General features: G+C 44.1%; 2 protein-coding genes and 1 long non-coding RNA gene across 4 annotated transcripts in view; 1 reads left to right on the top strand and 2 right to left on the bottom strand.

The window, feature by feature from the left end:
* TMEM117 (transmembrane protein 117) overlaps positions 1–4,865 on the bottom strand; it is a 345,104-nt gene extending 340,239 nt beyond the window's left edge. Inside the window, exons 1-2 of one of the 2 annotated variants that reach the window (XM_034769923.1) lie at positions 4,328–4,865; positions 1,494–1,798 (exon numbers count right to left, since the gene is read on the bottom strand). In XM_034769923.1, coding sequence (XP_034625814.1) covers positions 1,494–1,770 — 277 coding nt within the window. In that variant the 5' untranslated portion in view covers positions 1,771–1,798; positions 4,328–4,865. The remainder of the gene's footprint in view (positions 1–1,493; positions 1,799–4,327) is intronic. The other variant, XM_034769909.1, reaches the window with a different exon arrangement.
* Positions 4,866–19,539: 14,674 nt separating this feature from the next.
* LOC117877112 lies at positions 19,540–23,316 on the bottom strand. The gene is made up of 3 exons (XR_004645612.1): positions 23,145–23,316; positions 20,209–20,315; positions 19,540–19,678 (listed from the first exon to the last, which is right to left on the bottom strand). It is a non-coding gene; the product is annotated as an uncharacterized LOC117877112 (long non-coding RNA).
* Positions 23,317–25,197: 1,881 nt separating this feature from the next.
* The window catches only part of TWF1 (twinfilin actin binding protein 1), a 34,431-nt gene continuing 34,018 nt past the window's right edge, over positions 25,198–25,610 (top strand). The window contains exon 1 of the mRNA XM_034769885.1: positions 25,198–25,556. Within this exon, the coding sequence (XP_034625776.1) occupies positions 25,532–25,556 (25 nt within the window). The 5' untranslated portion in view covers positions 25,198–25,531. The remainder of the gene's footprint in view (positions 25,557–25,610) is intronic.

Raw genomic sequence — 25,610 nt, 5'->3', positions numbered from 1 at the left:
GTACAAAAATCAGTGGGGGGGGGGGGGAAGAGAAGAGCTAAGAGAAAATGGAAATGAGGACCCAGAAATAGAAGCGATGAAGTAAACGATGGGATGGAGAAAGATAGGCTAAAATGCAGCCCCACTTGTAGAGTTGAGATGAAAATGTAAGTGCTTAATGGGGGCTTTGATTAGCATTGGATTAATATCCAGGAGGATTGTGATACTCCCCAGAGGTACCCAGTATTGTGAGGCACTTCACCAGCACCTTTCCTCTCTCTGAGTGAAGCAGTCTTGTCTGTGCCTGCTGCAGCTCAGCTCTCGGAAATCAACAGCCTCTGGCAACACTAGCCCCTGCCTTCCAGGCCTCCTTAGACCTCACTCTCTCAGTTCAGCCTAGTAATAGGTTCACACCAACCCTCGAGTTCTTGCAGTGTTCCCTCTATAACACTCAGCCCCTATCACTGCACGGTCACAGAAATTACCAGAAAGCTGTCCCCAAAAAAACAGTGTACACACAGCTTGATAAGTACAATTCAGGATTAGGTCCTTGATAATATCACAGCACTAAGATATATATTTAAAGTGAAAATCATAAATTTATTATCAAAGATTAAGATTCAAGAAATACTGAGCAACGATAATGGAATCAAAAATGGTGACATATAACATGCACCTCAAACTAAACTTAACTTTAACAGGCTAAAATCCTTGTCTAAAGTAGTTTTATCTCACCCCAAAGCCTTTTTTGCAGAATTTTCAACCAACCCTGGTTGAGATCCTGTTCTCATAAATGCAATCACACTGCCTGATTACTTCCTGAAGTGCCGGATAACAAAATGCTTTATTGGTCCCCTTGTTACAGTCCAGTAAACCTTTGAAGTGCACCCCCTGATAAAACTCTTCTCCCCCATTGCTTGTTTTTCCTGTTGACTTCCCATGTCTCTTTTTTTATTAGCATTCAGTTCAAACCAGTGATGGGAGGCCCATTGTGAAAAAAAATATACAATGCTTAATGTACGTCTCAATTTGCTAGATGGACAAGAACTCCTGGTCTGAAACCTCTCTGTGCTAGTGGCTCATACCTTGATACAGACCCTCAGAATACATTTTCAGTATATATACATATAACTTCTTAAATATCATCTATACATATATTTCACAACGATTATGAAGATCAGTATGACATATGCTTGTATTAGATATCTTACATGACACTCTTTATGGATAAATACTACGAAAGCGGTGTTTTAGTTGTAGTGAGTTGTGAGGCCTGTTAGGAGTTGCTGACACAGAGTACTGAACCCTTTGCCAGACAGCACCAATGGGCCTCTGTGTCACAAGAATGTAATCTTTGTTGTACCACATTCTATAGGGCATTCTGCATCATCGTTGTTTTAGAGTGTTTTTATTGCACAGTTTTAAACATTATAATGAATACAAAGTTTAAAAAGAGAGAGAACTACACAGTGTTAACATTAGTGAGAAGTCATTTAATGCATTACAGAACTTACCAAACAAACGCTGATGGAACAGGAATTTCCCAGCTATCAGTCCCGTGAGAATGGCAAGTAGCCATAGAAGCACCTTCAGAAACCTCCAGCCTCCTCCTCCAGGGTATTTATTGGTTACAAATGAAAAGCAGTTGCCGACAACAATAACATTGGCTTCTGTCTGACTGTGAGATACTGGATCCTCAGCAAATATTAAGAAGTTAAAGAAGATCACCAGGTAAGCCACAACGAGGCGAGACCAGGGGTGCTGGAAGTAGTAGCGGAAGCCTTTACCCATTCTCAAATACTTCAGGACAGTTGTTTGCCTGTGTATACAAGATATAGCAGTACACTGTTATACCCACCAATCAGCATGGCATTCGGAAGCTGCCTAGACATTTCAAAAGTCAAACCACTTTACATTTTCAGTGATTTACTTTTGATATTCTAGACTAACCCAGTGATAAACAGTTCCAAACAAAATAGGGTGACCGGACAGCAAGTGTGAAAAATCGGGACGGGGATGGGGAGTAATAGGAGCCTATATAAGAAAAAGACCCCCAAAATCGGGACTGTCCCTATAAAATCGGGACATCTCATCACCCTAAAACAAAAGCTGTGTTAGAACCCAGGCAAAGAAAAATTAAGACTTCCTGTTAGTTTCAGTAAAGGCATGCTCTACATTTTAGCACGCCATTTTTATTTTTAAAATCTCTACATTCTTATTAAAGTACACCTTCATCACAATTAACATGGCATGTGAATATGGGTCAGCACAAAACATGTTATATGGCACTTGAAATTCATAATGCCTGTCTCATGTATTCAAAAAGATATAGCAAAGCCTCCACACATTTTGATTCTAAGAACCTTTCATCCCTCCTTCTATCTCTTCTTTGACATAGGTGCTAGAACTAGGGGTGCTGGCGGTGCTGCCACACACCCTGGTTTGAAGTGGTTTCCATTATATACAAGCTTCACAGTTTGGTTAAACGGGTCTCAGCACCCCCACTATACAAATTGTTCCAACACCCCTGCACACATACACATAGATCGCAGGCCTACTACTAAATCTACTTCATCACCTTTTGGAAAGAACCTGGACTGAGTCCGCATGAAAACCATATAGTCCATTCGCTCATTACCTGCGAGATTTATAAGCCTCCCAACAACACCACTGGAGATTACTACACATGGAGGAATGAACAAATCCCAGAGTTAATCTTTGAAGGGCCTGACCCAAAGCTCATTGAGATCAATGGAAGTCTTTCTATTTACTTCAGTTGGTTTGGGATAAAGGCCACAATAAAATGCAACCTTATAAGCAGGGCACTCCCATTTCCTGCACTTCAAAACAACTTTGCATGAATACAAGAACGATTCTAATTTTGAAATGTGTTTACTTGTTTCAGTGCTTTTCCATCTACATATTTGTCTCTCTGTAAACATTTCAGAGTGTAGGTTCATTGTGTATTCATGCAGACACCAAGCCAACCCTCTGTTGCTTTTTATCGAGTACTACAGTTGTTCAAAGCAACCAGACTGGGGTGGGCAGGTGGATGGAGGGGGAAGTAATCCAACAGCTCTTTTTACAGGATGAGCATTTAAAAATATAGTCTACATAACTGAATGAAATACATTTTTTTTGTCAGTGTCATACAATGTGGAAAAAATAAATAAGATGCTTCTTGAATATGTTTACGGCATAATACCTGTTTCAATGACAAAGGTCTCTCTGATAAGTATAGTTCTTTATGTAGGCACTTTTTAAAAAAAAATCAATATCTGATTTTTCTTATTGTCAGATTCCTATATTACATTCAGTAAATATTAAAAACAACAGATTACATTTACTAGTCAGGGCAACAGTGTAAAACTTCATATAAAACAAAAATTATATTAGAGAAAGCACAAAATAGATTAGTATGTTTAAAAGTTGATTAGCTAGTACAAGGAAGTATGTCATCTTTGGAAGAACTTTATGAATTGAAGAAAGTGACTTGAAGTGGGAAATTATTACTCATACAAGCTAAGGACTATTTAGCAAGGGCACAGACAACAAGAAACCAAAGATACATTTAAGACTGCAAAGTCAGTACATTCCTGTCTTCTTTTTGTGCTACTGTTAGCGTGAAGAAAAGTCCTAATTATTCTATTCAATTAGACATCTTAAATTTAAGAGGCGGGTGGGCAAGGACAAGACAATCATGTATCCACCAAATATTTTAATCATTTGGTTAAACTAGAGTTACCAGATAGTGAGCAAAAGACATAGCCTATCGGACATTATTTGGTAACAACAGGAAGCAATGCTTTAACTAGTTGCGCTAGGTTAGAAAATAAACAGAAGAGTGCTCTTTGCATCGAGCAAAGGTTCCGAAATTTGGGGACTATTTTAAAACAGGTGTGGACTGCAACATGCTCATTTAACCTATTTTATTTCCTGGGCAATACAAGGATTTGGCTTTTTAAAAAAAAATCTTTTAGAATTAGTAAGTGGAGCTCGTTAAAACCGATTGTCTGCAACTAAAACTGAATGTGGTTTGTTTATTAGGGAAATCAGGACCTGATACCGTGATACACCCCCGCCTACCCACGCACACACACAATCTTCAGTGCCTGCTTGGGAAGAATCATGCCAACAACATACTAGCAGAAGAGGGGCTGTAATCTCCCCCGCTGGGGGTGTCACAATACTAACTGCAGCAGCCCCCATCCCCGCGCAAAGTCCTGCCCATCGTCAAGAGAAATCCGCTGCAGTGTGGTCACAGCCGCTGCGGGGCCAGGCTGACGCTCCCTCTCGCACACGGGTGGGGCTGGGCTGTTATACGTCGAGACAAATGCAATGTACTCACCGAGCTCGGAAGCCACCTTTTGCTCTAACGGGAAACTCCTACGTGAGCCAGGCTCCGGCTCTGCCAGGGCGCTGCTGTCACGGTGCTATAAATACCAGCCGATGGCTGGCCCGCGTCCTTCTGCTGCTGCTGCGCCGACCGTACAGGGCCTCCCTCCTTGCCAACAGCCTGCGCAGCGCTCGCCTCTGGGGCCGGCGGTGGGACCCGCTGCCTGCCCGGAGGGGTTCGCAGCTGGGCTCCTCTCGCGCGCCCACAGCCCGGGGAAGCAGCCGGGCAGCTCCAGGGAGGGGGCGGCTGCTGCCGTCTCTCTGCGGGGCCGAGTGAAGGACGAGAACCGAACACACAAGCAGGGGTGCGTGGCGAGAATCTCATTTCCGCCGCTCAGGGAGAGACGCGGAATATTACCCGCCCCCGGCCTGCAGGAATGCGGCGGCCAGAGCCGCTGCGCGTGGAGCAGAAAACACGCGTGGATGCTTCCGAGTTTTACCGGGCGTTGTTCAGTATCTAAGCGCCACTGTGCAATTGTGCGGCTCCCTTCTGAGCCTCTTGCGCTGTAGTGCGGGGACTGCTTGGGGGCTTTTCTCTTTGTTACACAATGCGAGACCCTCTGTTCCCCCAGGAAGATGTTGGAACTGGGAGCCGGTGGCTCAAAAGTAATTGTGGGTGGGGAGGCAATGGCTCATCAGGCCCCATGGAGATGGGTTCCCAACACCCAGCTCGTATTGGTGAACTCCAGCGTTGCACTGGATAGCCTTGTATGAGATCTTATACATGGCTGAATTATTAACCCTTTTAGGGGCACATCTGGGGGCACCCCTAGAAGGACCAAAGGCAGTTTAAAATGTGGGAATAACAACAGTGGAGTCCCCTCTCTCAAGAGGACTCAGCAAGCTCTGAGATTGTAAAGAGGCCCTCTAGGGCACAGGGCCGGTTCCAGCATTTCTGCCGCCCCAAGCGCAAAAAAAAAAAAAAAAAAAAGCTGCGATCGGCGGTGGCAGTTCAGCGGTAGGTCCTTCGCTCCTAGAGGGAGCTAGGGAGCTGCCGCCCTTGAATTGCCGCAGGTGCCCCCCCTCTCCTTTGACCGCCCCAAGCACCTGCTTGTTAAGCTGGTGCCTGGAGCCAGCCCTGCTAGGGCAGTCCCATGGGAGGGAGATTGTCAGCAAGACAGGGACATGGTCAGCATGGCCATGAATCAAAATCATGCATTTAGTGGGGAGCAGTGGTGCACATCCATTACTGCCGTATTATTGGCTGAAACCTAGCTGCACAGCAGTGTGGCTAGCTGAGGTTGCCCAGACTCTTTAGTGCAGATATCTTCCCCAGGATTTGATCCTTAGAGCTAGCACCCACAGATAAGCTTCTGGAATGCTATCAATAAATTTGCATTGCAACATAGATAGTAATGCATAAAGCAGGGCCATTACTAGGGTCCCATTATTTTCTGCAGGGTGTGTGTGTGTGAAAGTGGGTATTTTGGGGACCCTAGATGTCACTATTTAAAAAGACCAAACCGTCTTCCTGAAGTCCATGGGGCTAGTTAGTTAGATCCCTGGAAAATATTTGATTTTAAGAGTTTAGGGGAGTAAAATTTGGCTACTGTGTCAGTATTTTGCTGTGATTTATAATTTTGGCCTCTCTGACAATAATTTGGGGGCCCTTTAAGATAGTTTTGGGGGGTAAATGTCTTTCCCTGGTAGTGCTGGGCCAGGCCTAAAGCATTTGAGGCAAGGTTTAAGTTGCCTGGGCATTCCTGATTTTTTTAGTACTTCACTTCGCAACCTTAAGATTCTTGTACTGTAAAGGGAAAGTTCTGTTGTTGTTTTTTAAAGGAAATATAAAAACAAAGAAATTCCATCATATTTGACTATTTACTATCCAGCACTAGAACACTGCACAATATATTCACAGTGGGATTTCTTGTGTGCAACCACATTGTGTATGAAGTCCTGCTCCTTCCATTCAAAACACGAAAGTGTGTATTGGAGGGGAAGTGCTCCCCAAAAAGGCCAGATCATATTCTTCCTGCACCTACACATTAAAATTAAATTCCATTTAGCTTACAGATGCACATATGTGCAGTACCCACAGAACATTCATAGATTATTATATTAAAAACTAACCAGTAGGCATGGACAAACTAAATTTAAACTGTTGTAACTTAGCCAAATGAAAAACTAGTTTTCCACCAGAATAGCCAAATGCACATCTCTGCACATTTATATATATATATATATACACACACACACACACATGCTATCTCCTTACCAAATTTCATATGTCCAACAGCTCCTTTTGGGTTGCTATTCTTCAAAAAGAAATTGCAAAAAAACAAAACAAAACATCCTCACAGGAATTGTTGTTGTTTTTTTATTCTGTTTAAAAAACAGCCTAAACCATTTTTGCTTGCATGTTCATAACTATGAACAAATGAGACAAATTTCAGCTCAAAAGGGTAATTTGACATGTTTATCAATTATCCTTTAGAATATAAATACTTATGCAGCCTGAAGTGTAGGTCTACAATTTTCTTCAAAGTAACCCAGATTTGGTGGCGTTGAGAAACACAGCCCTGAAGCAAATAATTTCAGTAGACAGGAATACTCTGGTTCATTGAAAAATGAGGTTGTCTATGGTACAAAAATATAAAATACAAAATTCCATTACAAAACTGTAAACAGCTAACTAAGTTACCCTTTTTGGCCACCAGTCAAAATCAGTTAGTCGAAGCTATAACTCAGGTTGAATTAAGATGATGAGTCATCTTGACAGTCAGTGAGGCTAATTTTAAAATGGTTTCTCTCACAAGTATTACCAGCACACGCACCTGACTATAGTAGTGTGGGAATAATCTTTAAACATTCAGTTGCCAGCAGTTTGAGGACATTTATTTTATTGCAGTATCAACCACTACAAAACCAATTTTTCACCTAAGTCAGAAAAAACAGATTTCCTGTGCATTGGCCTGTAATTTTCCCTCTGAAAGCTCTTGTGAAAGAAGGTGCTGTCTCATTCAAATATAAATCAGTTCAGAACACTGCATCTTTGCAAGTGGACAGGTTTAAAACACACACACAAAATGTATAATAGTGGTAAGGCTGCAGATCAGTACTGATAGGATTTATATATCACTCGTACTATTTTAAAACAATGCATAAAGGAAAGTGCATACCAAACACAAATGTATGTACTTCCTATGGCTTCCCCTATTAAGGAAGGAGTCTGCTCACCTCTAGAAGGACCAATAGGCAGCAGACTATTGCAGTTCCACTAGGAGGTAGGTGTAGGAGGCCAGGAATCTGAGAGGTTGCTGTGAAGGAGGAAGAGAATTCCATAGCTTCCCCGTGGAATGGAGCCAAGTGCCATGGCAGCCTATTCAGTGGGAGCACATGGGGTTTTATATAGGCTGGGTGTCTGGCTAGTTGGTCTACAGACTGTGCATATATGCTGTCCACAAACAACATGAAGATACAAGTGTGGTTACCAGCAGCTGCTCCTCCGGACGGTCGAAACAACAGACTGGATTTCTACATAGATTGCTTCCGTCGACGTGCAAAGGCTGAAATTGTGACAGACTATACTTACAACCTATGGACTCCAAGGAGTAGCTGCACAGGTGATTGGAAAAAGCATTGCATCATCACAGCCCTCCAATAATCCATTTACTTTGAATTTGTGCTACAAATATGAATTTTGTTCAGTCCCTCAAAAAGTGCATCCCTGGGTCAAGAAATTCACATGTATGGCTTCAGTAGACAGGCCTCATTTATATCCTTATACTACATTCAAGGACATCAAAGCTATCACCAACTTGATAACAGGAGGGACACAAAAGCAGTTATACATTTTTATATATAATATAAAACAAATGGAAAGAAGGGAAAGTTAATAGCTTTCAATTTATATTTATTGCTATGAACTGTAGACAATTGATAACAGAAGCAAAAGACCACAAGGAAACCTCTATGACCAGCAGCATTAAGGACAATATGAAGGAGGGGTTTTTGTAATTACATAGGAACAAAGGAATCCTATTAGTCCATTACATGAGGGAAATGGTGTCATGTTCTGGGGTGCAATCCAGGCCAGTAAAGGGGTTGTGTCCCTGCCTGCCTTGTAACCCTGAGTGCCTCAAAATGCTCTGTTGCTGTGCTTCTCTTGTCTGGACACTTCCAGCTAGCAGAAAAGCATGCACTGAATGTCTTTGAGCAGATCTGATTCCAGCAGCCTGCTTGTTACACCCTGGCAACACTCTGACCTCCTTCAGCCGTTGTTAAACCTGGCAAGATGACCCCAACAACTCACAGTACTGAATTTTCCCAGAACTATGTACTCTGCAAGGTCCAGCCCTCCCTTGGACCATTCAGAGAGAAATTAAGGTTCTTTTGTTGCTTTAAAGATACAGTTTGCCACATTAATTGAAGTTAACATTCACTTTAAATCAAACCCAGCAATGGGTTGGTTTAGATTAAAAGTAAAACAAATTTATTAACAAAAGGAGATAGGATTTTAAGTGAGTTCAGGTATAAAAGATAGAGTTAGAAATGGTTACAAGCAAAGAAAACTGAATAACACTTTCTAGAGGCTAAGACTTAACAAAACAAGCTACAGCCTTTGTTCAAGGTAGTTTCCTTAGTAATCTTCCTCCAGCAAGATGGCTGACCAACCCCTCTGGTCAGGATTTCCCACAAAAGTCCAAAGTACTCAGTTCCTTTTTCTTCTTAGGTAAAACATAACTTGGTTTTCTCTGCCCCTCTTTTTATAGTCCAGTGAACCTTTTTAAATGGATTCTTCTGAAGGGTATCTCCCCCAAAGAAAATCCATTCAAGCTGTGAGGAAGGCAACATGGAGTCTCCTGCTGAAGGAAGTTTCAGCATGAAACCAGCATGCTGGCTTCTTCCCCCACTGGTATTTGCTAACACACAAATTGATCTATTTCTTGCAATCTGCTCCCTCTGTTGCCTTGATAGTTCTGTTTACATTCTATTGCATTCCCAATGCCTCTTAATGTACCATGGAAATACCTTCCAGGTGGCTGAACCCCATTCCTTCGTCTAGCATGGAGTAACTTTAGCCCTGCCTGGCAGACATACTTTGCTAACAATTTCCAATATGTTGTAATTTTGAATTTGTCCTCCATACATACACCACACATTAATATTCATGATCAGTATTATATTAGCTTTCTATGGATATCTTACATGTCACCTTTCAGATACAGGTTATGACATTAGTGAGTTGGAGTATACTGAAATGGTCAGGCCACCTGAAATACACTACCAGATATCAGTGAGCCTCTTTCATTGCAATGTTGTTAGGGTCACACATGGTAGAAATGTTTATGTAATTTCCAAAACACAGAAGTGTTCAATAAATATTTCTGTTCTGTATCTGGGAAAAAGCCAGATGATGTAGTCATATTATATGATTTTGATTATATAGTTTCTATTCCAACAATAACTCAGGAGATGTTATACAGCAGCTACTAAAGTTAGACATCTTTAAGTCAACAGGTTTGGATAATATGCATCCAAGAGTTTTAAAAGAGGAGCTTGCTGAGCTGTTAATGCTTATTTTCAAGAAGTCTTGGAACACTGGGACATTCCAGAGAATTTGGAAGAAAGCTAATGTTGTGCCAATATTTAAAAAGGTATACAGGATGATCCAGGTAATCATAGGCCTGACATCTCTCCCAGGCAAAATAAGGGAGCAGCTGATACAGGACTCATTTAATAAAGAATCAAAGGAGGGTAACATAATTAATGCCAATCAACATGGGTTTGCGGAATGTAGATCTTATCAAACTAACTTGTTATTACATTACAAGTTTGGTTAATACAGGTAATAGATACTTGGACTTCCCTACGGCATTTGATTTAGTTCTGCATGGCATTTTGATTAAGAAACTAGAATGATATAAAATCAACATGGCACATGTTAAATGGATTTAAAACTGGCTAACTGATAGGTCTCATACATAGGAAATCACCATTAAGCGAACATGTTTCTTTCTGTTGGGGTCCTGTGGGGGTCCTGGTACTTGGCCCTATGCTGTTTAATATTTTTATCAATGACCTGGAAGATAACATAAAATCATTGCTGATGAAGTGTGCAGGTGACATAAAGATGGGGGGAGTGGTAAATAATTAAGAGACAGGTCACCACCACAGAGCAATCTGGATTGCTTGGTAAACTGGACACAAGCAAATAATGTGTGTCTCAATATGACCAAATGTATGACTTTAGGGACAAAGATTGTAGGCCATCTGGAGTGGCTCACGACTGAGTGTGCCAACCTCAGGGCAGACTGGTAAGAAGCAGAGCACAAACCCCAAACTGGTTGCATGTTCTATACTTAGATTTCGGCAACCAAATATCAAGTGTGAAATCCTCAAGCACTATAACATCCTTAACATGGAGTCACAGACAGTCCCCTTGGGTATTATCACTATCTTGCCACCCATACACAAAAAAGAAATCACAGCAATATGAAGGTTACTCCCAGTCCCAAAGAACCAGTCACTTATCCCAGATCAATTGTACCTCAGATCTCACACCAAAGACAACACTTGTAGCCAATCCTATAATAAACTAACTAAAGGTTTATTAACGAGGAAAAAGAAAAGAGAGTTATTTACAAGTTAAAGCAGGGAAACACACACAAAAATGAGTTATAGTTTTAGGTTTCAAAAAGTAATAAAAGCTGCTGTAATCTGCAAGCTGTGCATGTCCTTTAGGTCTAACCCACACTAAACAGCTGGGGAACCCTTGCTTATGCTTAGAAGTCTTGCCCTCTCCCTGACATCCAAGCAACATAGGGATAACAATTCTTGACAGGGATTTATATTCCCTTCCCCCAGACTCAAGTTGATGGGATGAACGTTTGTGCATGTCTCCTCTTCATGGGTGTGGGGGAAGCAATCAATAAAGTCTTTTGTCTACTGAGGTCCACAATGGGCTTGTCTGATGTCAATGGGCCTTCTTTTACTGGAGAGGAGATGACACCTTTCATGGGCCTTGTCTACACTACCAAGCTTTGTTGACAAAGGTGATGTTGGCATAATGAAAATCGGAATGTCATGTTCACAGTCGCTCCCTCTGTTGGCAGAGCATGTCCACACTTGGGAAACTATCATCGACCGTGTGAGCAATACACTGTGGGTACCTATCCCACAGTCCAGCTCGACACCTTCTGTCACTAGGTGTTGTGGGAAGGCGGAGCGGATCACGGCACATCTTGGAACCGGGCTCAATATCCCATGATGCATTGTTTTCTGTCCCAGCACTCCATAGGCTTCCAGCTTTCTTTCGCAGCATTTTTCAATGGCCCTTCTTTGCTGTGCACCCCAGCATCTTTGTGAGAAGGGATGGATCCCACATTGCTCTCCTATGCTCTATTAACTGTCATGAAGACATGGCAGATGGCAGTGCAGTTAATCGTGAAGTTCCTAACTGAAGAAGATTCCCAGGCACCTGACATGCTGTGTGATATGGATAGGAGCAACTTTAGATTGCTTTTGGCATTCACAGAACAGCTGCATAGGATAGAGGAACTGTGTGAGGAGCTCGTCCCTGCACTGCGGTGCAAGGACACCAGAATGAGAGCTGCCCTATCAGTAGAGAAGTGTGTGGTGCTACTGCTGTGTGCTACTAGTCGGTGGCGAATCAATTTGGAGTTGGGAAGTCAACTGTTGGGGCTGCGTTAATGCAAGTGTGCAGGGCAATAAATCACATCCTGCTATGAAGGACCGTGACTCTGGGAAATGTGCGTGAAATAGTGAATGGATTTGCAGAATGGGTTTCCCTAACTGTGGAAGGGTGATAGATGGCACACATATTCCAATTTTGGCACCAGACCAGCTGCTTAGGGGGAGAAAGGCGGTATCAGTGTTCCAAATGTCATTCATACTGTGGAAAGGCCATTTCAAATGGCAAGGTTTTGCAACGTTTCTTAAAGACAGACTCCAAATGCGCCCATTTTCCTCTGACATTTGTTCCAGAAGTCAGATCCCTTCAACTGAGAATGCCTTGTTCCCAGCTTTCATGTTTCATCCTTGGCTATGTTGTCTCAGAGGAGCATAGGTGTTGTGGTGGTTCATAACTCACTTATTAGGTTTTAACAATATTACACACAATTTTGAAATTGTTTTCTCCAACAGATGATGTTACTGCAGAGTCAAACTGTGTGATGCCACCATCAATTATGTTTATTCCATTTATATGCAGTAGACAATTTACACAAAACATGAACAATTAACGCTGATTATACTAGGTGCTTTGTTCATAACACAATAAATACACTTCAGTTCAATATCTGCATATACTTTATTCATTAAGGATTTTTAACATCACACCATGGCTAATAGTATAGTTATTGTTATTAGAGCTGGTTGGAAAAAAGTTTTGACCAAAAATTCAATGAAAAATTACCTTTTTTTCCAAAACAGGAAACTTTTGTGAAAAGGGCTTACTAAATTTTCTTGGTTTTTTTTGTCAAAACCAGAAATTTTGTAAGTCTCTTCTCATGCCTTCCCTTTTATTTCCTTTGTCCTTTTGTATTCAATTGCCAAAAAAAGAATGAATAATTGCCAGGGGGGGGGTTCCTCCACTTTTCCTTTTTTTTTTTTGCAACTCAAACTTTTCAGTAGTTGAAGTTCCCCCCGGACTGGTGGCCAGGACCTGGGCAGTGAGTGTGCAACTGAAAATCAGCTTGTGTGCCGCCTTTGGCATGCGTGCCATAGGTTGTCTACCCCTGGTTTATAGCCACAGCCCTGGTCCAGTAACTCTGACCCCAGCAGCCTGTTAGAAAACACCAACCACACTCTGGTTTCAAACAGCCTTGGTTACTACTTGCAAGGTGACCTCAACACACGCCCAGTCGATTTCCCCCCCAAAATGTGTGTTTTGCATTTTCCAGCCCTCTCCTGGACAGTCCAGATTTATTAGGTCCATTGCCCCTCTAAGGGGATCAATATACAACTGTCTGCTAATTTACATGAAGTTACTCAAAAATTCACAACACTGGATTAGTTTTAATTAAAGGATAAAACAAGTTTATTTAACTACAAAGAGGTTTTAAGGAGTACAAGTAATTAGGCATTAAAGTGAAATGATTATAAGAAAAATAAAGTGCTTTCTAAACTTACTAAACTAGACTTGGTTTAAGGTGAAGTTCTTACCACAGGTTTCCAGTAACATTGCTGATCAAATTCTCAGGTCAGAATCTGCTCCCAAAGTCCAATGGCTTCTTCTTTTGTCTTCTTAGGTGATAAGAGAGAAATGGATAGGGAGAGAGAACTTGGTGTTTTTCCACCTCATTTTTATAGTTCAGTTAAACTTTGAAAGGCATTTTCCCGAGGGTTACCCCTAGTTAAAGTTCATTCAAACAGTGAAGAAGGTGACATGGTGTCTAGTGGTGAAAGAGGTTTCATGCTGTTTTTTCTCGCCTCTGTTTGCTGAAATGCAGATTTTCCTTGCCTCCTGTCTTCACTCTGAGAGGACCCTGTTTACAATTTGTGTAAATTGAGGTAAACACACATTCCTCTGTTTAGGATATGCTTGACCAGTCCCGCCTAATCAGGGCTATGTGGGTTTGAATATGTGCTACCAGCATCAATTGGGGGAATTCATAACTTTACATATAATGTTGCTACATACATGTCATCATATTATTGACAGTGAGTTATTTGTTTTCAAATGATACCTCACAAGATATATTTTGTACAAAAATTATTACAATGGAGTGTAGGGTGTGAACATAGGGATGCATTCTGTCACAGAGGGAAGTGAACTAAAGCGCGGAGAAGAGAATAATGCTATAAAAAGGCAAATTAATAATTTAATAGTATAGTTTATCCTAGTGATTAAACCTGTTTCCTCTTATCCTAACACTCATAATAATAATTTAGCATGTATACAGCACTTTAATCTTCAAAAAGGACATTAAATATTGTTCTAGTTAGAGATTCATTCTGAAGATGACAAAAAAAAGGTCAGAAGCTTACACAGCTTCAAGAAACAAGAAGTCCCTCCTCTATATGGCTTATTTCTCTGGAACATGTGATTATCGGGTGACCAGACAGCAAGGTGAAAAATCGGGACAGGGGGTGCGGGGTAATAGGAGCCTATATAAGAAAAAGACCAAAATATCAGGACTGTCCCTATAAAATTGGGACATCTGGTCCCCCATATGATTCTTTTATCAGACATCAAACACTGTAGTAATGAAGAATACTAATATTTGTGATGTAAATATTTAAAGACATTTTGCTGTCAGTTTCCTTTTTTTCTGTAGCATTATTGAATAGATTGTGATATCTCCAAACCTTCATTTTTCCTACTGACCAGCTTTCAAAATTATTATACAGTTCTCAAATAAACATTTTAAAATAGCAGCTGATATTTTCAAAGCAGTATAGGGGACTTAGCCATACATTAGCCACACATCTTCAGTTTAAGTCCCCAGCATTGTTTTGAAAATCTTAACTACTGGGTTTGGTTCATATGATTATAACAGGAAAAAAATGGCTGTTAGACAAAGTGCCATTAAAAAAACAACAACTGTTGTTTCAGTGAAGAGAGATTAGGTAGGTGAAGAGTGGGAAGAGAAGTTTGAAATATTTGTATTTAAAAGTATTAGCCAATCACATTTTTGTTGTTGGTTTTGTTTGTCATTAACCCCCAACATACTTCCATGGGACAGTTTGGAATTTATTCAGACTTTCTAAACACAGGAGTTATGTGGGAAAAAAATATGAGGAATTCAGGTAGATATTTTGTTTTGTTTTATATTTTTAAAGACAGCAGAATCACAGCCTAAGTTCATTTCTATGTGGAGACATGAGATTGACATTGATCTCTCAGTGTGTGGCACAGATTTTTTGGTGTGCACCAAACAGAAGATGGAGATGAATACAATATGAGTTAAAGAAGGTGTGAACAGAGAAAAAAAAAGGGCTAACTGGTAAATAAAAGTGACATGAGGATGCTGCTAACTAACAGCAGGGTGCCTGAGGTACATTGTCACTACTCAGGGTATGTCTACACTACAGGATTAATCCGAATTTATATAATTTGAATTTTGGAAACAGATTGTAAAGTCGAATGTATGTGGCCACACTAAGCACATTAATTCGGCGGTGTGCATCCATGTACCGGAGCTAGCATTGATTTCTGGAGCGTTGCACTGTGGGTAGCTATCCCATAGCTATCCCATAGTTCCCGCAGTCTCCTCCGCCCATTGGAATTCTGGGTTGAGATCCCAATGCCTGATGGGGCCAAAAACATTGTCGCGGGTGGTTCTGGGTACATCCTCCCCCCTCTCCAGGGAAGCAACGGCAGACAACTGTTTCACGCCTTTTTCCTGGGTGAACAGTGCAGACGCCATACCATGGCAAGAATGGAGCCCGCTCAGCTCAAGACAGCAGTCATTAACATTGTAAACACCTCGCGCGTTATCATGCAGTTTATGCTGAACCAGAACCTGCAAAACCAGGTGGCGAGGAGTAGGCTACGGCAGCACGGTGGCGAAAGTGATGAGGACATGAACATGGAATTCTATCAAACCGCGGGCCCTGGTGCTTTGGAGATCATGCTGTTAATGTGGCAGGTTATAGCCGTGGAACGCTCATTCTGGGCCCAGGAAACAAGCACAGACTGGTGGGACTGCATAGTGTTGCAGGTGTGGGATGATTACCAGTGGCTGCGAAACTTTTGCATGCGTAAGGGCACTTTCTTGGAACTTTGTGACTTGCTTTCCCCTGCCCTGAAGCACCAGAATAACAAGATGAGAGCAGCCCTCACAGTTAAGAAGCGAGTGGCGATAGCCCTGTGGAAGCTTGCAACACCAGACAGCTACCGGTCAGTCGGGAATCAATTTGGAGTGGGCAAATCTACTGTGGGGGCTGCTGTGATGCAAGTAGCCAAAGTAATCACTGAGGTGCTGCTACGAAAGGTAGCGACTCTGGGAAATGTGCAGGTCATAGTGGATGGCGTTGCTGCAATGGGATTCCCTAACTGTGGTGGGGCGATAGATGGAACCCATATCCCTATCTTGGCACCGGAGCACCAGGGTACCCAGTACATAAACCGCAAGGGGTACTTTTCAATGGTGCTGCAAGCACTTGTGGATCACAAGGGACGTTTCATCAACATCAATGTGGGTTGGCCGGGAAGGGTTCATGACGCTCACATCTTCAGGAACACTAATCTGTTTAAACGGCTGCAGCAAGGGACTTACTTCCCGGACCAGAAAATAACCGTTGGGGATGTTGAAATGCCTATAGTTATCCTTGGGGACCCAGCCTACCCCTTAATGCCATGGCTCATGAAGCCATACACAGGCAGCCTGGACAGGAGTCAGGAGCTGTTCAACTACAGGCTGAGCAAGTGCAGAATGGTGGTAGAATGTGCATTTGGCCATTTAAAAGGTCGCTGGTGCTCGTTACTGACTCGGTCAGACCTCAGCCAAACCAATATCCCCATTGTTATTGCTGCTTGCTGTGTGCTCCACAATCTCTGTGAGAGTAAGGGGGAGACCTTTATGGCGGGATGGGAGGCTGAGGCAAATCGCCTGGCTGCTGATTATGCGCAGCCAGACACCAGGGCAATTAGAAGATCACGCCAGGAAGCGCTGCACATCAGAGAAGCTTTGAAAACCAGTTTCATGACTGGCCAGGCTATGGTGTGAAAGTTCTCTTTGTTGAAAACCCGCCCCCTTGATTGACTCATTCCCTGTAAGCAAACCACCCTTCCCCCTTAAATCACAGCTTGCTTTTAAAGGAAATAAAGTCACTATCATTTAAAAATCATGTATTCTTTATTAATTGATTATAAACATAGGGAGAGAACCGACAAGGTAACCTGGGTGAGGTTTGGGAGGAGGATAGGAGGGAAGTAAAAGGCCACTGAAAAAATTAAATATAATGACAGCCTTTTGGTTGGGCTGTCCACTGGGGTGGAGTGGAAGGGTGCACGGAGCCTCCCTCCTCTCCTCCCCCGCGTTCTTACACGTCTGGGTGAGGAGGATATGGAACACGGTGAGGGGGGAGGGAGGTTATACAGCGGCTGCAGCGGCAGTCTGTTATCCTGCTGCCGTTCCTGAAGCTCCACCAGACGCCGGAGCATGTCTGTTTGATCACGCAGCAGCCCCAGCGTTGCAGCCTGCCACCTCTCATCTCGAGCATCCCTCATGACCTCACGTTCACTGGCATCTTTCCTGTATTTAGATACCGTGTCCTTCCACTCATTCAAATGAGCTCTTTCATTGCGGGTGCATTCCATTATTTCCGAGAACATCTCGTCTCACGCCCTCTTTCTCCGCCGCCTTATCTGAGATAGCCTTTGGGACGGAGGAGGGAGGCTTGAAAAAATTGCAGCTGCTGGAGGGAGGGATGAAAAAAAGGAGAGAAGTTTTTAAAATGATTCATTTTACAGAACAATGCTTATACTCTTTCATGGTGAACAACACTATTCACATTACATAGCACATGTGATTTCAGTACAAGGTATTGAGTGCCTGTGGCTTTGGTGTTAGAGATCACAGACGCAGGTCCGGGCAACAGAATTTGGCTTGCATGCGGCCATGGTAAGCCATTATCTTTTGGCTTCTGCGCTCTCCTTTCCCACATACCAAGCAAAGCCCGTTGACTGCTGCGGTTTTCCTGTTATCCTTCAGCAGCAGAAAACAAACTAACCCCCACCCCCCTCCAATTCTCTGGAATGATTGCTTTATCCCTCCCCCCACTGCGTGGCTGGTATCAGGGAAGATCCCTGCAGAAACCAAACTAACCCCCCGTTCCCCCTCCCGCCATGAATTATCTGGGATGATCACTGTACCCCTCCCCCCACCGCGTGGCTGGTATCAGGGAAGATCCCTGCTAGCCAAACGCGAAAAGCTCAGGGCCAATTCCGCCCCCCACCCCACCCCCCATGCTTGGTTAACTGCAGGGAAGGATTTCTTTTCAGCCACAGGCAAACAGCCCAGTAGGAATGGCCACCTCCGTCCCCTTAATTAAATTCCCGTATTTCAACCAGGTTACCATAAGCGATATCACTCTCCTGAGGATCACACAGAGAGATAAAGAACGGATGTTGCTTAAATGCCAGCAAACACCGGGACCATACGCTGCCAGGCTTTGTCATGCAATGATACCAGATTACTTGCTACAAGCATGGCATGGTCAAGTGTCCTACCATGGAGGACGGAATAAGGCTGCACTGCCCAGAAACCTTGTGGCAAGGCTTTTGGAGTACCTCCAGGAGAGCTTCATGGAGATGTCCCTGGAGGATTTCTGCTCCATCCCCAGACACGTTAACAGACTTTTCCAGTAGCTGTACTGGCAGCGAATGCATCCCAAATCCTCAGGGCAAAGTAATCATTAAAAAACGCTTGCTTTTAAAACAAGTTTTATATTTTAAAAGGTAAACTCACCTGAGGTCCCTTCCATGGGGTCATGGTCTTGGATACTGGCTTGGGAGGATTGGGAGGGTACTTCAGTCAGGCTGAGAAAAAGATCCTGGCTGTTGGGGAGAACGGAGTGCTGTGTGCTCTCTGCAAGCTCGTCCTCCTCCTCTTCCCCGTCCGCAGAATCCTCAGGTGTAGCTGATGAGATTACCCCCGCCTCGGAATCCACGGTCAGAGGTGGGGTAGTGGTGGCGGCCCCCCCTAGAACTGCATGCAGCTCGGCATAGAAACGGCATGTCCGTGGCTCTGACCCGGAGTGACCGTTTGCCTCCTTTGTTTTCTGATAGGCTTGTCTGAGCTTCTTGACTTTCACATGGCACTGATCTGAGTCCCTATTGTGGCCTCTCTCCATCATGCCCTTGGAGATTTTTTCAAAAGTTTTGGCATTTTGTCTTTTCGAATGAAGTTCTGCTAGCACTGAATCCTCTCCCCATATAGCAATCAGATCCAGTACCTCCCGTACGGTCCATGCTGGTGCTCTTTTTCGATTATCGGCCTGCATAGTTACCTGCGCTGATGAGCTATCTCCACGCTGGGCAAACAGGAAATAAAATTCAAATGTCCGTGGGGCTTTTCCTGTCTACCTGGCCAGTGCATCCGAGTTCGGATTGCTGTCCAGAGCGGTCAGAATGGTGCACTTTGGGATAGCTCCCGGAGGCCAATACCATCGAATTGCGGCCACACTAACCCTAATTCGAAATGACAATATCGATTTTGGCGCTACTCGGCTCGTCGGGGTGGAGTACAGAAATAGATTTTAAGAGCCCTTATTTCGAAATAAATGGCTTCGTTGTGTGGATGGGTGCAGGGTTAATTTGATTTAACGCTGCTAAATCCGAATTAAAGTCATAGTGTAGACCAGGCCTTAGTCACTTTCTGTGCTGTAGCTGCTGAGAGAATAAAATGCTTCAGTCACCAGCGCTGTTAAAAATCAAGACTTTTCCATGAGCATGAAGTTTACTTAGATATAAAGCTCCCATCTCTGTTCTGTACTATTTCTGCAAGCACCTAAATACGCTACAGTATATTTATTTCTCATCCATTTAAACAGAGGGAAGACTGATTTTCTACCTATATAGAAACTGAATGGCTTTCTGCCTGCTGCAGGATGGTTACTAGATACTACACAATCCAGAGTGTACACAAAAACTTAAGCAGCACATCTATAACAAATTTCTAGAGAGAAAATAACAGGACTAATATTAATTCCCACACTATAAGACTGACTCTAGTTCCACTTGGTCATGCTTAAAACAAAGTTCTCCCAATCTAAGGCTTAAAATTACTTGGATATCAAATAGAACAAACAAGGGAAACAACAAAGATCTCTTTTCACAAAGTGTCAGAGGCCAGATATGCCTTTCATCATAAACAAATTACCAAAAAATCAACAAAATAGTGCAAACTAAGATATACATACCTCCAAGGTTTCTAGGTTGGTTCTATGAGTCCTCCTACAAGAGGCCAGCAGATGTAAACCCCTAGGTTGATCACCAAGGCAATGAGGGACACTTGTCAGGAAGCCAACTTTAAAAAAGAAAGTGCTCCTGTAACCCTCACCTTCACAATTTTTGGAACAGAAAGTAAGGGTTGGTTAGTTATAGCCCCAAATGGGTTTGGGTGTGTGGGGGGGTGTAGTTTAAAAACCTGCTGTCTCCCTCTCTTTATAATCTTTACCCCAGTGGTTAGGATGTGACAGATAAAACAATATCCTGGACAAACTTTATTGACTTGAATTAAACATTATTGAATTGAGATTAATGCCTTTGAGGTCCATTATATTAAAAATGCAATTGGTTATGTGTTATTGTGAGTTGTATGTAATATTGGGTATGGTAATGTAATTCCTCCAATTATCAGCCCTTTGAAGCCATCCCCAGGCGATGCTTGCACATGCTAGTTCAAACTGGATTCCCCAGGAACCAACATTTCCAATATTTTTGGAAATATAGCCAGGTTTTAAACCGGCTCAGGGCCTTCATTCTGATCCAGCAAATGGTCATGACCTCTGGTCTATGGAGAACCTTCCTTGGGGAAAGGTTGGAAGGAGTTGGACCACTGAGGCCCCATATTACTGGGTTCCATTTCTGAGCTGAGGCTGTTTTATGAAGTTGTGTCAACAAAATAGACCCCTTTGGGAGGTCTGAAGGACTAACCTGCCAGAGCCCATGTTGGAGACAGTTGGGGTAATCTTTGGTAAACTTACTAGCAGGATGTAGGTTCATTTATTGTTTTTAATATGTTTTCTCTGAAGTGTTTTTACCTTAAACATAAAATAAGCTTGTGTAGTAACTTAAAACTGTGACAAGTGCCATGTTATCAGTCTCTGAAGAGAAAGCAAGCAGGTCAGTTTAGGCAGGCTGTCTGTTGCTGGAAATAACACAGCAGAGGCAGGGAACTGTTCAGCCTGGACATACCTCAGTCAGAAGGAAGAGATACAGGTTTCCTCTCAAGAAAGGCTGTTACTAGGGAGCTGGAAGCCTGAGAGTAGGTGCCCTCACTGAGGGGAAATACAGGTGCAGTAGCCCTGAATTGTGAACCAGGGTACTTAACCAGGTTTATATCTAACTCTGCCAAGGTTGGAGCCTGGACTTGAACTTAGGTCTCCTACCTCCTAGGTAGGAGCCTGACTACTGGGCTATTCTGGGACAGGGCTCTCCTTAGTTGAAGGAGTTCCACTGGGTAAATAACTACTTATTTACTGGCACAGGGGTCTGAGACTGGAACTTGGGCCTCCCACATGAGTGCCCTAGCCCCTAGGCTATAGTCATTCTCTTTCTCTCACTGGCCCAATGAATATTTAATACAAAGCAAAAGTTTCAACAGGAGCGCTTGAGAGCCTCACCCCAGAATACCATACAGCCCAAGGGTTAGGACACCACCTCCTTCCTATTTTGTGTGTGTGCGCGTGTGCACAAAACCAAACTAACCTACCTGTCTTAAACATCCAACTCCAGGGAAGGGTTTACAAATATGAATCCCAAGTGAAAATAGGCTGGAAAGAGGTGCCTAAGTTCTTTTGAAAGACACAGTTTAGGCCCCACCACATCCTTGGCATTTCCTACTGACCTAGTTTACATGCCTTCCCCTACCCCCAATTTATTGTTTTTTGTGAACCATATAGTTAGGCAACTAACCTTCCTCACACATTATATAAGGAGCCTGGGCACATAACTCAAGGTTGTAAATTCCACTGGGTGGCAGGGCACCTAGGGGTTAGGCATTGCAATGCCTCAGGCCAGGTCTACACTACAAATTTACACACCCCTGAGTGACATAGTTATACTGACCTAACCCCTGGGGTAGACAGAGCTATGTCAACGGGAGAGCTTTCCCCATCTACATTGCTACTGCATCTCAGAGGTGGATTAACTATGCTGACGGGAAAAGCTTTCCCGTTGGTGTAGTAGCATCTTCACTAAAGTGCTACGGCTGCACCAGTACAACTGTGCCACTGCAGCTTTTTAAGTGTAGCTCTGCCCTAAATCCCTTTTGAATCTACCTTATGTGTAGTAACACAAACTAGTATGTGGAAAGAGAACTCATGGCTTCTATTGGAACCATAATTTTTAATTTCTGTGGCCAAAACCTGTGGTCCTTACTCAGAAAAATCTCACTCAATGCCTGAGTAAGAACTGAGCATAAACTCACACCCCTATCCTGGAAAGACTTATGCATGTGCTTAATTATGCACTGCAAGTAGTCCCACTGCATAACGTCCAGCGCGTAAATCTTTGCAGGATCAGGGCCTAAGATCCTAAGGCTGCAAGTTGTTCCACACAGGCAGAAGTCAGGGCCTTTGCACAAGTGCAGGATGGGGGTCCACTCACACACAGCAGCTTTCATGACCAGGGTTAAATAAGCAAGGACCTCAAGATATGGACCTGTATAATTAATGCAACATTAAATTTAAGATTTTAATGTAGTTTTATATGAGTTAAATCAGTCAGCTGCAAACCGGTAAAAGAGAGCTGGGGGGGGAGGGTGCCTGCGGGTGAGAGTCACACGCCTCCGCCAAGGAGCTGGATTTGTTGCTGGCTGCTTCCAGGGCGCAGTGTAGTCCGCAGTGCCAGGACAGGCGGGAAAGCCTGCTTTAGCACCCCTCCTGTGCCACTGACCAGGAGCCTCTGGAGGTAAGTCCACGCCCCAACTCCGTGCCCCAGCCCTGAGCCCCCCCAAACCTGGAACCCCTTCCCGAACCCCAAGCCCCTGAGCCCCCCAAACCCAGAACCCCTTCCTGCCCCCCAAACCCCCATCTCTGGCCCCACCCCAGAGCCTGCACCCACCCAGAGCCCTGACCCCCTCCTGCACTCCAACCCCCCTGCCCCAACCGTGAGCCCCTCCCACACCCCAAACCTTTCATCTCCAGCTCCCTTGGGTCACAGGCGTCAACAATTTTCTTCAACTGGGTCTCCAGAAAAAAAAGTTTGAAAACTATTGGGCTAGAGAAACCTTTGCCCTGTAACTGATATTGCTGCTAAAAACAGCCCAAACATGAGATTATCTAATGTTTTCATCAAGTACTTTGGCAACTAATTAACTTTGTAGCATGTTTGAGACCACTCTACCCAAGCATTTTCTACAGACCTATTACTCCAGTTAGTAAGAACTGCAGAGTATTAAGTACTCTATTAGAAAGTTGTGAAGTGTTTTCCATTTTAAAACCTTGATTCCCTCCTCTAAATCTCTAATTAAAGGTCTACACTGCACCTTAAATTTCATCTGTGGTCTACTGCCAGTGAAGAACAGCAGACATAATTTAAAGCTCATCAGACAAGCTGTGACAATGCGGTTCTGGCAGAACCCAACTGAGAGTGCCAACTCAGGACAAATTGCTCAAACAGGGCAGTTACAGCCTGAGGCTGGGGTTTTTCCACCTTTAAGGCAAACCAAACCAGCCAGACTAAGAGGACTTCAGTCTCACCCCACTGGCTAACCGCAAGTCTCACAAGCAATTTCCTTAGACACTCCAGTTTCCCAGTATCACCACCAGTACCACTCGTTAAGGGGACAAATGGTTATGTAAACCCATACCCCAGTAAAAGAAAAAAGGTTCTCCTGATCCCAAAGGACCAAGCCCCAGACCCAGGTCAATATACAAATCAGATCTTACCCACAAATCACGCTGTTGCCAGTCCTTTAGAATCTAAAATCTAAAGGTTTATTGATAACAGAAAAAAGATAGAGATGAGAGTTAGAATTGGTTAAATGGAATCAATTACATACAGTAATGGCAAAGTTCTTGGTTCAGGCTTGTAGCAGTGATGGAATAAACTGCAGGTTCAAATCAAGTCTCTGGAGTACATCCCCAGCTCAGATGGGTCCTCAGTCCTTTGTTCAGAGCTTCAGTTTGTAGCAAATTTCCTCCAGAGGTAAAAAGCAGGACTGAAGACAAAATGGAGATGAGGCATCAGCCTTACATAGTCTTTTCCAGGTGTAAGAACACCTCTTTGTTCTTACTGTGGAAAATTACAGCAAAATGGAGCCTGGAGTCTCATGGGCCAGTCCCTGCATACTTTGCTGAGTCTCAAGGCATATTTGCCTTCTCTCAATAGGTCCATTGTATAGCTGATGGTCCTTAATGGGCCATCAAGCAGGCTAGGCAGAGCTAATCCCAGTTTGTCTGGGATGTCACCCAGAAGCATAGCATAAGTTTGCCATACAGACAGTATAGAGCCAATATTCATAACTTCAACTACAAAACTGATACACACATATAGACAGCATAATCATAACCAGTAAACCATAACTTAGACACCCCATTTGACCCCCTTTATACAAGATTTGCATGCCACTACGGGACCTTGGTTGCAACAATGATCTATATGGTCCCAGTTTATGTCAATAACGTCACACAAGCTATTTCAGAGATGAAGTTTTTAACAAATAAGTGTGGCTTATTTAATGGCACGTCCTCCAATTGGTTTGTGTGTGCGCGTGATATCACCTTAAAAATAGCTTGCCAGTCAATTTTTTTCCATGTAAGCGCCCTTGACGGGGTTATTGTTCAGAGGTTGAAGCACTTCACTAGGGAATTGTTCGCTTCGGATGCACTGAGATCATCACAGCAGCCTCCAGCAAACTTCCCAAAGATCTGATGGACTCTTTATAGTTGCACCTATGACCCTGGCGCGGTGTGTGCACAGAAACTCCTACCTGTGCATGGATTCTTAGCCCCCCGCCCCCAGCGCGCTCCCAAGCCCGGGCAAGGCGCTGCTCCCCCCAGCCCCGCATCTCCCGCGGCTGTCTGCTTTGCCGAGCGCCGGACACCGCTGCTCGTGGCCCCAGTCCCGGTCTCTAGCGCCCGCCCACTTCCCGGTTCGCCAATACGGCCGGGGCTGCGAACGGGCCCCGCGCAGCACAGGGCGGGCGGAGAAGCCGGCCGGCCGGCCGGGGGAGCAGGGTAGCGCTGGGGAGCGGACGGGGATACTTGGGAGCTGTCGGGCCGCGTGGGGCAGGCGGCGGGGAAGCGGCTGGAAAGAGACAAACCCGCCTCAGCGCAGCGCGGGTGTCCCGGGGGCGGCCCCGGCGGGAATCGGGATCCCCCAGCCTCAGGCCGGCTCACGCCCGGAGCCGGCTCCCATCGCAGGGCCCGCCCGGAAGGAGCCGGCTCCCGGCCGCTGAGTGGAGAGGGCGCGTCACGTGCGTGTCCCGGGCCAGCCTGACCCCCGCCCCCCGAGCCCGCCGGTTCCTGACCGAGGCGGAGACAGAGCCCCAGCGTCGTGTCCCGGCTCCATCGCAGCATGTCCCACCAAACCGGTATCCAAGGTACCGCCCCTGGGGCTCTCCAGTGCCGCTTTCCCCTCCCCCCCCCCCCCCCCC

Source organism: Trachemys scripta, chromosome 1, assembly GCF_013100865.1.
Source record: "Trachemys scripta elegans isolate TJP31775 chromosome 1, CAS_Tse_1.0, whole genome shotgun sequence".
Taxonomy (NCBI): domain Eukaryota; kingdom Metazoa; phylum Chordata; order Testudines; family Emydidae; genus Trachemys; species Trachemys scripta.
Note: the sequence above shows the minus strand (reverse complement) of the source record. Positions and strands in the feature narration are given on the sequence as shown.